At 49.0% G+C, this 12,092-nt stretch overlaps 1 protein-coding gene and 1 long non-coding RNA gene across 3 annotated transcripts; one reads left to right on the plus strand and one right to left on the minus strand.

The window, feature by feature from the left end:
• The first annotated feature begins 4,697 nt into the window (after positions 1-4,697).
• PLEKHF1 (pleckstrin homology and FYVE domain containing 1) lies at positions 4,698-11,788 on the plus strand. Of its 2 annotated transcripts, XM_015640408.1 has the most exons (3): positions 4,699-4,755; positions 5,015-5,211; positions 9,422-11,788. In XM_015640408.1, the coding sequence occupies exon 3, from the start codon at positions 9,434-9,436 to the stop codon at positions 10,253-10,255; it is 822 nt and encodes a 273-aa protein (XP_015495894.1). In that variant the 5' UTR covers positions 4,699-4,755; positions 5,015-5,211; positions 9,422-9,433; the 3' UTR covers positions 10,256-11,788. The 2 variants fall into 2 exon arrangements, with proteins under 2 accessions (XP_015495893.1, XP_015495894.1); XM_015640407.2 differs by lacking the exon at positions 5,015-5,211 and having other exon boundaries at positions 4,698-4,755.
• LOC117245002 lies at positions 7,564-9,426 on the minus strand. Its single transcript, XR_004499079.1, has 2 exons — positions 8,665-9,426; positions 7,564-8,566 (listed from the first exon to the last, which is right to left on the minus strand). It is a non-coding gene; the product is annotated as an uncharacterized LOC117245002 (long non-coding RNA).
• Positions 11,789-12,092: the final 304 nt, after the last annotated feature.

The following is a 12,092-nucleotide window of genomic DNA, read 5'->3' on the forward strand; positions in this document are numbered from 1 at the left end:
AAGCAGCGGCACAGACTCTAAAAGCCAATAAACCTCTTCTTTCTCAGAGCAAATCCCCAGTTCCTCGTTCAGGACTCTCCACTTAAAGATCCAGCATGTCAGTGGATGGGGATCTCAGCCAAGCTGAGGTTTGCTCTCTTGGTTGCCAGGATGTCAGCAGAACACCTTGGAAAAAACCACACCACCCAGCTGTGTTCCCTTATATTTGAAGGTAACAAAAGGAAACAAAGATTTCCTTTTTTTGTTCCCCTTTCACAGAGCTCCCCGCACATGCACTCAATGCATGAAACTTCCCCAGGCAATGGCAGCAAATGCCTTCCTGCACAAAAGACACTGATGTTGGGCAAGATCCCTTATAAAAAGGTTTTTTCTTTCTGAGCAACACACACACACAAAGGAAAGAGACCAAAGTATGTTCTTCACATAAATAGCAGCTATATAACAGGCAAATCAGGGTTCAGGAATGACACTTTTTTATTTGTCTTTGACTAATCAGTCAATCAGTCATTTACATCTTTTTGCATTAACCAATGATTATCACACTCTTGTTCCCCATGCTTTTTCCCTATTTCAATATTTGAAATGGCTAATCTACCTCAGTTTAGTCTTTGAAACACTTGCTCACCAGTTATTTGTTCACCATGATTTATCTTGTGCAATAGGAGCACACTGACTATGAGATCACTGCTCAGACAGAATAGCAACAGCAGGAAAAGAGTTCAGAAGAACGTGCACAGAATGGTGCCTTCTGGAAGGAAGGCTGAGCTCAGAAGGTGCAGCACTCTCTCACAGCACACTGAAAAATGCATTCAGTAGCTTTTCTAGACACACCTCTTTCTTCCAACATTAATTTCATACATTTAGTTCTAATATTGCAACGTCTCTGCACTGAACACTGGACCCTTCTCACAGTTCTGGCATTTTATATTCTCTTACCTCAGCTTTTCCTCACCTTCACCTTTTGTATTTCAACTCGAGCCTGTTGCCACTGCTGGGGAACACTACTCAGAAACAGGGGCTGGCAGCATGTCAGAGCTCCTGCTTGCTTATCAGTGTGTGCTCACCCCTCCTGCTCCTCAGGAGAGCTCCAGATTCTGAGTTTCCCCTGTTGTGAGTCCCTGCACTGGGCAGTTCTTGGGTGCAACCTGGAGACTCGTCACGACCAGCCCACTCGATCCACTCAGAAATTATTGATCGTTATTGGTTATTCAGCACTGAGCCTCCAACTCCACAGCACTGTATTCATGTCACCTGGGAGCAGGGCTGAGGTTGAGCAGGGAAGGGTGCAGCAAATACCAAGACAAACTTGTAACTTTAGAATCTGCAAAGGTGAGAGGTTTTGTCACCCTTGCACACAAGAGCTTTTGTGAGGATCACTGAGACTCGTGAGCTGGGCCATGGCCCTGTGGGGAGGCACATGTGAGTCAGGAGCTCTGGGGATGCTCCTCTGCTCCCAGGTGACTCATGCTGAGCCAGAGCCTGCTGCTGCTGCTGAGGACAAATAACCCACTGCTCTGTGTGGTGACCAAGCACCGTGTGACCAAATGGAACTCTCCAAGAGTGGAGCTCCCTGTCAGAAGGGTACAAACCCCCACAGTTATTAGGATTTATGCTGCACTTCAAGAGCATGAGAATGAAGTGCTGCACACATGCAATGCACAGCAATGCCTCTGTAAAAAACAAAAGCATGTTGGTTATTGCTTTATGCAAAAGGCAGAGGAGCAAGCAAAGGTTGCTTTCAGGAATACTTTCATCACTTGGACAATCATTTTGCAGGTTCCCAGAGCCACTCAAGAAGCGGGCAATTTCCTGCACAAGGGTTTAGAGATGCCCTAAAGGCACAAGTATCCTCTGAAACAGGTTTGCTGTGCAGCAGTTTCAAGGCACGTGGACTAGTGAGAATTTGGAAACTGGCACGCTGAAGTTCCAGCCTGTACTGACAGAGCTCAGCAGGGATGTGATTTCTGCACTGTCAGACTTGGAACAACTCATTTCTAAAGCAGGCAGACGAAGCTGGTTGGGCTTCAGAGACACAAATCAATCATGGCAAGTCACACATTTCTAGAAGAGGCTGATTAGCTGAATCCCCTGGGAGCCAGATGAGACAAATTCATTCCCCCCACACAGAACACTCTCACTCAGGACAGAGGTCACTCCTCCCTACCAGTAACCTGGATGATGAACACAAGTTGCCTTATTCCTTCATTAGGTCACAGTATGCCAGGCTCAATTCAATAAAATCTCCATTGCTAAAAGCTGTCTCGTCCACTGATTAAATGCCCCATGTAGTCAATTAGTTAATACCACTGTCTATCTTATGATCACAGTGGGTTCCTAACATCCCAAACTGAATCTAAATATTGAGTTTTATTCAAAAGAATTTTATCAAAAGCCTGGGTTGTTTTTTTCTTCTTTTTCAAACATGCACTAAACATACACTGAGCTGAGAATTTAACAGATGTTTTTGTTACTATTATAATCTAATCTTTTCCTGCAGGCTGTTGTAGTAATTTTGCCACTAGAAGATAATAAAAAAACATTTTCTCCCCTGCAGAGCTTACCTTTGGCTGACTCAGCTGAGCAGCTGCAGTTTCCTTTACTTGCTTTGAAATTATTGCATCCCAATTGGGCAAGATATTTCTGCTACTGAGAAACAAGTGGCTTTGGAGAAAATGCCAGAGGCAATCAGATAAAGTCTCTTCACCTTGCTCTGGTTGCATTAAAAGCTGGTAATTTTGGCTGCAGCTTTTTCAAGTGGTCCCAACCTGGTTCCCAGCCAGGAAAAACAGAGCTCCTCAGACTGCCTATCAAATAACTCTTATGGTTACTGGTGAAACTCCCAGTTTGTATCTCAGTAAGGAATTCAAAGAAGTGTGCAAGAGCTTCCAAAACAAACAAACAAAATACCAACAGAAAGTCAGCTCTCAATTGCAACTGCTTAATGCTGACTGTAAGCCCAAAGTGTATCTTGGGGCTTCCCTTGCCTTGTGCAACAGTTTCCTGAACACTCCTCCACCTCTGACTGAAGAGGGACGAAGGAAAAAACCTTCAAATCCCAGGTGGTTTGGCCAACCCAATGCTGTGTTTGGCTGATGTGTTGGACAGGTGAGCATACTGAGAAACAACAAGTAAAATAAACTAAAGTATTATGTCTCAGTAATAAAGACTATGATTAGGATAACATGAGAGTGAATTCAGAATACTTCAGAATAATCAGAATAAGAAGGAAAAAAGAAAACAGTTTCAGAGTTAGAATCAGTGGCTGGTTAGATTTTAATTACTCTGCCAGCTAAGACAAATTCTGGCATATTTAGTTCAGTGCTTTGTCTATTTATAGTTTACAGATATTTACAGTTAGATCTTGTTTTAAAAAAAAAAACAAAAAACAACAAAACAGCATTCTGTAGAGAGTTGATTTCTAAGCTGGGCAGATCTCCCCAGAGGTAGCAGACTGCTCCCAAGGCAGACAGGACAGAGAGAGCTGGTACTCCAGCTCGACACAAACCAGCTCCTTCCACCGACAGACCGCTCAGTCCCACAGAAAAAGCAGGAGGACTGAAAAGACCCCCACACTAAAGCCCCAGTGATAACCTGGACCTACTCAGCCCAGCAGCCTCCCCTCTGTTCTGAGCTTTCTCGCAGGTTTTCAGGGGTTTGTCAGTGACCTCTGTACTGTACCTCTGCAACCCTCCCTCATACACTGCTGGGCAGCCACGTACTGCACTGAACTTAGTCCATGTCCTCATTTATCTGCTCGTCTGACTCAAACAAGAAAGTGTAAAGAAGTAAGGTCTTGTGGAAACTCCCATGACTGCCAAGCACTTTAGCTCTAAAGTGCACCACGAGCCACCCAGCCCACATTATTATTACCAAAGAAAATGAAAACCTGGAAAAAAAAATATTTCTAATACCTTGACAGGTCCATCACTTCCCATTAAAAATAGAAAAGCCATTTCAGAAAGTGAGCAAGCACCTGAATTATAGATCAGCACAGGCCTGGGGTTGTGTGACTGCACCTGGCAAGGGTCGGAGCTCGGCTCCCCTGCAGCACCTTCAGCAGCTCTGGGGGACTCACAGCTCTGGCCACCAACCCCAGCACCCTCCTGGCAGTGTCATGCGGGGGGGATGAGTGCGTGGGAGAGAGGAATGCAAAAGATTGCCCTGCAACGCCAATCTCGGTGTTAATAGCTTGTTCTCTACACGAACGTCTGTAATTGTAATCACAAAAGTGGTTAGAAGATGTGATCCAAAGCTTGGGAAGAGGTCTGGTTTCTGTTTTGGACCAGTGTTATGCGTAGCTCTATTTATATCCCTCTCCTTAACTGTAAAACACTGGGGATATTTTATCACTGAAACAATCTTCATACAACGTCACCCACGTCTGCCATTCTGCCTGACGGAATTTACTGCGATTACCGGATGATGAAACTTGAACACTAAAACTGCGAGCAAACTAAATACGAGCTCTGCTTGCGGGGCCAAGCGGAGAGCGCGCAGGAGGCTGCTGGCTGTCAGCAGGGCACTCCCAGCCGTGGGGATCACTCCCAGCCGTGGGGATCACACCCAGCCGTGGGGATCACACCCAGCCGTGGGGCACACTCCCAGCCCAGCCCAGCCCAGCCCAGCCCGGCCCGGCCCGGCCCGGCCCGCGGGCTCCATTGGCCGCGGTGTCGGTGGGCGGGGAGCGAGCGGGCCCGGCCCCGGAGCGGAGCGGAGCCGCCCGGCGCGGCCACGGGAGCGCTGCCGGGGCCGCAGGTACGGGGGAACGGGGCTGGGCAGGGGAACTGAGCGGGCTTTTCCTTCCCCGGGCCGGAGCTGGGGGACAGGAGCGCTCCGGAGGCTCCGCTCCGCCCGCCGTGGGACAGAGCGGCGGGGTGGGGTCCGGCGGTGTGTGCTGAGCCCCGGGTATATTGGGGTTTTTGAGGGGCGGGGTGTGTTGGGGTTTTTGAGGGGCGGATGTTGTTGGGGTTTTTAGTGGGACTCTCTAAGTTACCGACTTTGCCCGTGTGCCAAGAGCCCGGCCGCTGCTCTCGCTGCGGAGCTGTGCGCAGGACCCCGCTTGGGCCGGGCTCCTGTTCCAGAGAGCCCCGTGAGCTCAGGGACGGACAGGGAATTGTCGCTTCCCCCGGTGGGTCCCCCCTCGGCAGCCAGCCCGTGCCTGCCGCTGGTCACGGCTCCGGTGAGCGGCGGAGCGCCTCGGATGAGTGCAGGGTAAGGCTCTGCCTTGAATTTCGTGGTTTTCCTCCTTCCTCCCTCCCTTCCTTCCCTTCCTCTGCTGTTCGGGCGCCTCTGAGCCGGGCTGGCACTTTCAAGAGCCACAAGTGAGCTCAGGCTGCCAGCGGCTGGGTTTGGTAGCATCAGTCGGAGCTCCCCAAGAGCCGCTGCCCGGCCTTGCCCTGCCTCTGCCCGTGTACGGAGCAGCAGTGACGAGAAGTTTGGTAGCTCAGTCAGTCCGTGTCCCACTGGCATTGGCGACATTCTTAAAGGCCTGCTGTGACAGCCGGTCCCAAAATGTACACGTGCTGAATTGGGTTGCTCATAAGCGTGGCAGGAAGGAGATTACCAGAGCCCTCGGTAGCCCTGCAGTTACAGCGTGCCGGGAAAGAGGGAGAAGCAAGCTGAAATGCCCTCGGGCAGGAAAGGGAGAGGAACTTTGTTCTTGCTCTAAATGCCTGCTCGGGCAGCTGCGTCCTACTTGCTGACCATGGTGAGCAAGAGCTTTTGCCAGCCCTAACTCCGGGAGAGATTTCTCAGAGCAAAGCAGAAAGAGGGAGTCAGGGAAAGCTGCAGAGGGATGAGGCTCGGGGCATTTTCTGCTGGCAGCCCTCAGCAGTCAGATCTCGGTGTCGTGGACCATCCCATGCGTGGTATGCATGAGGTATGCATGGCTACCGAGGCTGTCAGTTCTGCCTGACGGCAGGAACGGAAGGATCAGGTAGAACAGCTCACTACATCAGTACACCTAAGCCTTAGATACATACAGACTTGAAAAACATACCCCTGACTTGTTGACCCGTGAGCTTAAGTTGAAATGGTGTGCCTGGCAGGCATCAACATGGCTGTTTATAATCACAAGTGAACAAGCGCTCATTGTTAAGTGTTGTGGCGTGCTTACTTCTGGAGTGGAGTGCCAAGCTGTATTTTTTTTTTCCTTTGAACATCAGTCATAGTCATATTCACTGCATAGTATTTGATCACATGCAGAACCAGCAGATCTTGATGAAAAAAACAGCCCCAGAATTTGCCATGCCAAAAACTTCTGTGAAAAGCAGCACGCCAGAAAAACACATCTTGCCCCCCTAACTTCAGCTGGGTAAGCTGCTGCTGCTGCATGTGGTACACAGACATATGTAGCACTTGGTAATAAGCACTGTGACCCTGCTGACCTGACACAGCAAACTTGAGCAAACAGGAAAAAATCGTTTACTAAAATGAATAAAATAGATTAGCCTTCATATCCTCACTTTGTTCCAAAGGGAGAGGCTCTCATCTCCCAGGAAAGGAGACCATAGTAACACTCAGCAGCTATCTTTATTTACCAGATTCCCAAAGTGCTTACGTTCCAAAGCCAAAACTGTGGATTATTTGCAGTGAGTCACAGCAGTAACATGAAATTGTGTTTTATGTGGCCAGTCAGGCCGAGCACTATGTGGAACTTGGGGCAGGATGGATCTGGCTTGTGGTGGGATGTGATGGGTCAGCCCCTCAGATGGCTGTTTGTGTCCCCCTACCTGAACAGGGAGCACACACAGGGATAGGGTGAGTTGTCCAAGCCTAAAAGTAGGTACTGTAAATCCCACTCCTACTATTTTTTTTTTTTTTTTTTTCTTTTTATTATACGTGCTGTTCTCCAGTCACTTATGCCTGAGGGGGGAGAGAGATGGAAGGAAAACATTCTGCTTTTGCATCCCAGGAAAACTCCTTCAAGAAATACCCTGGGCTAGAGCAGCCAACAATTTTAGTCTCAGCAGAGAAGATTTTTCCCATGACAGAGTTGGCTTTTCTTAGGCTAATTCGTGGTATTTTAACTAGGTAGCAAATTAGAGGGTGGAGGAGTAAGGACATACCTGCAGGTGGAAGTCTGATGTGTAATGAGAGCTCACCTTCATTTTTTTTTCATACTACAGGATTATGTCCAGTCCCTTCTCCTTTGCTCCATGCAGTAAGTCCAAGAGCTTTCTGGTGCAGAGACCCAGGTCAATGCAACAGCTAAAGCTTTTACAGCAGCAGAGCTTACACTCCTCTTTGAAAATGAGTTCAGGTTTCCTGGCTCTGTGCAGGCAAGGTCTTTATATCTGACAAAATATTTTCATTTCCACTGGAATCTGGTGTGCAGAGATCGCTAGAAATAGAGTCATTCAAGTACCATCAGTTCTTGAGAAGTTGGGCCATGCCTCTAAACTACATAAAGTAAAAGAGCTTGGCTAAGAGCTCTGTAACCCAGAAGCATGAGGAAAGTGGTGGGACTGTTTTGGTTTATCCCATTTGGTGTTGCTGGTGCCAAAAGTTGACAGTATATTATTGCAGTATATTCACAGTCTTTGCACACCAAGGATCCCAAGCTGTAATTTGAGTTTTTCCTTTATTATTTATGTGCTCATCTTGCTCTTTCACACAGAAACTCCTCATGCAGGGATTTGTGGAGAGACCACATGCCAGGATAGGTGAGAGTCCAGGTAACCCTAGTCAGGGAGTTTGGTGCACAGTTGTGGACAACAGTTTGCCCTACCTGTTTGTTCTTCAGCCTAATTTGTGTATTTAAGAGGGAGAGGGTGTTACACATGGTGCTTATTGCAGCAGCAGGGCTCTCCATGCACAGACCCACTCGGGCTGATGGGTCCACGGAGGGAATGGAGGCTCCCTCCCCTCTGATGACAGCTTTGCCCAGCTGCTGCATGTCTGTGCCATGGCAGGTTGGTTGGGGTGTGATTTCAGCCCCTGCTGCTGCAGCCAGGCTGGAGCAGTGGGTGAATGTAAACTGCCCAGCCACGGGAGTGGATGTGCCCAGCACTGCCCAGCTCCATCCCGTGCATTCCGGTGCTTTGAGGCCCTGAGGATGCACATCCTTCCCTCCAGCTCCAGGGGGACCCCAGGGAAGGCAGCTCTTCAGGAGCACTCAGCCTCTCAGTGAAAGCTGTTCCTGCAGGGTAGGTTGCCTCATTTAGGTCTCCCATGGCTAAACCTGTGTCTTGGCTTTGTGCCTTTTCACCCTAGAGAAGGAACTCAGAGGAATTGTCCGGTCTGTGTGCCAGGTGAGAGGTACACGGGGTGCAGCAGCCTTCAGCAGCAGCTCTGTGGTTTCCCTTCAGCACAGCAAAGGGGTGATTGGCGGTGAGGGACAAGAGTAGAATGTCCCCCACACACAGGAGCAGGCATATTGTCATCCTCCTCTATCCCTTCCCTCCAGCTCTGCATCAGTGGTTCGATGAGCCATTAGCAGCAACCAGGGTAACAACACATGCCCCTGTGATCTGAGAGCTGCCTCGTGATGGCTGAGCTACCTCTCTGCAGGAGGAAATGACTCACATTCCCATGGCCAGCTGGCCTTGGGGCAGCACCATCCAGCCTGCAAGGGGCAACAAAAAAATCCATTTACAGGGAGCACCTTCCTTACTGCAGACTGCCAAGAGCAAGCAGCTGCTTTCACTTCAGAGTTACCCTTACCTGGGTTTCCTGTTAGACCAAAAACACAGCACACTATCAAACCCCCAGATTGTGTGAGAAGGAGGGTGCAGAGGTGTGGGAGAGATGAGTGTGCTGCATTCCACTTCCCCTTCAGCAGAGCTCACAGTTTTCAGAATGATGTGTCTTGCATTTGGAAGCACCATCAGTCCTGGGATAATGGAGGAAAGGCTTAGCTTGTGTGGGTTTATTCACCTTGTGAGGGCTTTTTTAATTTCTTTTTTTTACCCTTTTTCTCATCCATGGAAGACCAGAAGGAACAAGCAATATCACAGAGTTTTCTTTTGTTCATGCCTCAGCTCTGGCCCAAAATGGAGCTGTGGGGAGTGTGTGTCTGTAACCAATCCTAGAGAGAGCAGGTGTGCAGTCAGAAAAAGGAGGTCTTGCTCTCAAGACCCCTTTATGCAGACCTATGGATCTACATAAAATCAGGCTCAGACCTGAAAGCAGGTTTCTTTTCCAAGGGTGCACAGGTAGACTGGTAAAAAGCAGAACCAGGAAGACCTGGCTCTGCCTTCAAGGGCTTCCATTGCTGCAAATTGAGCCATTCCAGTATAGCCTGGGCTGTTGCAAAATGAAGTTTGAAGATTTTATTTAGAAGGAGGAGTGCTCGTGAGATTACCTGTAGCTTCAGATTGCATTAGGAGCTTCTCACCCGTGCCTATACTGGCTGCTCACCTTCATCCTGGTGCAGATGCCTGCAGTTTCACCACTTCCCTCTTTGTTTTCCTCTCCTCAGAGTGAGCTGGAGATGGTGGACCATCTTGCAAACACAGAGATCAACAGCCAGCGCATTGCTGCTGTGGAAAACTGCTTTGGGGCTTCTGGACAGCCCTTAGCCTTGCCAGGCAGGGTCCTTCTGGGAGAAGGGATTTTAACCAAAGAATGCCGCAAGAAACCAAAGCCTCGCATATTTTTCCTTTTCAACGACATCCTCGTGTACGGCAGCATAATCATCAACAAAAGGAAGTACAATTCCCAGCACATCATCCCCCTTGAAGATGTCACTTTGGAGACGCTGCCAGACACCTTGCAGATGAAGAACCGCTGGATGATTAAAACCTCCAAGAAGTCCTTTGTGGTTTCCGCAGCCTCCCTCACGGAGAGGAAGGAGTGGATCAGCCATCTGGAGGAGTGCATCAAGCACCTGCTGACGAAGACGGGCCGGCAGCCCTGCAGGGAGCACGCGGCTCCCTGGATCCCAGACAAGGCGACGGACATCTGCATGCGCTGCACGCACACCAAGTTCTCCACGCTCACCCGCAGGCACCACTGCCGCAAGTGCGGCTTCGTCGTGTGCGCAGACTGCTCCAGGCACAGGTTCCTGATGCCCCGGCTGTCCCCCAAGCCCCTCAGGGTCTGCAACCTGTGCTACAGGCAGCTGCTGGCCGAGAAGAAGAAGGAGGCAGAGGCGGATCGGAGGCAGACGGAGCCGATCTGCTCCGCCATCCAGGGCTACGAGCCCTCCAGTGGCGATGACAGCGACAAGTCTGACGACGAGAAAGCCGAGCAGTGGCCAGCAGACACGGAGTTCTATACCTCAGAAGTATCCTGGTCGTCTTTCCACAGCTGACCTCCCTGTGAGCTGGTGCCGTTCAGACACTGGGAAGCCAACCCCTGGCCTCCAGTGTGTGTCCTTCTCAATGTTTTCTCTGAAGGCCCTCCCATGCGTGTCCTTCTCAAAGCTTTCTCTGAAGGCCATGCCTAGGAAGGTGGATCTTGGCCCCTGTGTGTGGTGTCAGAGCAGAGATGAGGTTACCCCTCTGAGAACATCTCACACCATGTGAGCACAGAGAGGGCAGCTCAGTGGAGAGCACTGAGGACTGGGGCAGCACCCTGTGGATCAGTCTTGGCCAAATGAGCTCACCTTCGGTGCCTTATTCTTCCTCTCTGCTAAAACTCAGCAATGTGAACTTCTTGTTTGAAATGTCTTGAGATTGGTTCTTGGGAGAAAAAGAAGCAAGAAATCCCAGAGTTGAACACATCTGCCTGCTCACAGTGTGTTCCTGTCACAGCAAGGGCCACTCTGGATGCTGCTTTCCATGAGCATTCTGAGATCCTCATTGCAAGCATGCCAGCCTGAGGGAATAGCTGCTCTTCCCTGCACAGTAAGGCCAGCGCCAGCTTCCCTGTCTTCACCTGCATCTCTCAAGGTTGGAAACACTAAGAGAGTGGTACTTTGAATGCAGGGAGCTTGTGTGAGGCTCAGTGTGAGCAGCCCTCAGAAAGCACTGGAGAACCCAGCTCTCTCACATGGAAAGAGGCCATGCCAGTGGCACAGAGCCAGGAGGAGGAAGGAGAGGGGAAAGGGACAGGGAAAATTACACTGAGCAGTGAAATAGAGGGAGAGAGGTACTGCAGTTCACTCAACTAAAGTGCAGAGCCCAGATAACAAACACAGACAGTTATACCAGAATACTAGAAACTTGAAAAACTCAAGTCTATCAGGTAAAAGGACAGACCAGGGAAGACTTGTTAAAAGTCTTTAAAAATCCAGGAAAAAGCCCCAAATTAAGATCCTGTGAAGTACAGCACTTCAACTTCCCCTTCCCTCCTGGGCAGCTGCCCAAGGCATTGGATTCTCACTTGTGGGCTCACCTCCTGCCTTACCAGTCTCACAAGTCCAAAGTTAAGGTCCTTTTTGTACTTCAAGGATGGGAGCCAAAGACTTTACAGTTTACTTGAGATTAACTTTAAAGTTCAAATTCAGATAGAACTAAACTGTGCTTATTCAAGTATTCTATCATCATGTAGCTTGGGAGTAACTATAGAGGAAATCAGACAACAGCAATAGTTTTGCAGCAGACATTTCTACAAACTCCCTTATTACTTTTAGTATATTTTTGTATTGTGTATTTTGTGGTCTGAAAAAGCAACATGGCTGGGAATACACTGCCAATGTTCTAAAATGTTTCCTTACTATGACCTGTTAACAATCAGTGCATTGCTTGACAGATGGCCATGTTTTGTTGTTTTTTTCTTAATTTCAGTTTAAGATAATTATTCTTACTGTCTTTTATAAACTGCTACTGTTCCAGTGAATTTGTATCACTTGACTGTGTGTGAATAAAGATATGGCCAAGAGGAAGGAGCCAGGAAAGCAGGGCAATAAAGAGTGTTATTATTGAACAAGAGTTTTAACAAGAGCTGGGATGCAGGCCTGGCCAGCCCAGCACAAGTTGTGACTCCTCAGCTGTGGGGAGACTGCTCTGGTTTCTATTTACTGCTTGAAGGTAAGGACATTGAATCTGATGCTTCCTTTCTATTTATACCATGTTGTCGTCTGACAGACTTTTCCCAAGTCTTCTGCAAACCCCTGCAGTAGTCTGTATTAATTGGAATGGTATTTTTCCGGTGGGGACACAGCTCAGAGCGGGCCAGCAAACCTTATGACCTAAGCAGATGTTTTT

Source organism: Parus major, chromosome 11 (assembly GCF_001522545.3).
Source record: "Parus major isolate Abel chromosome 11, Parus_major1.1, whole genome shotgun sequence".
Lineage (NCBI taxonomy): Eukaryota > Metazoa > Chordata > Aves > Passeriformes > Paridae > Parus > Parus major.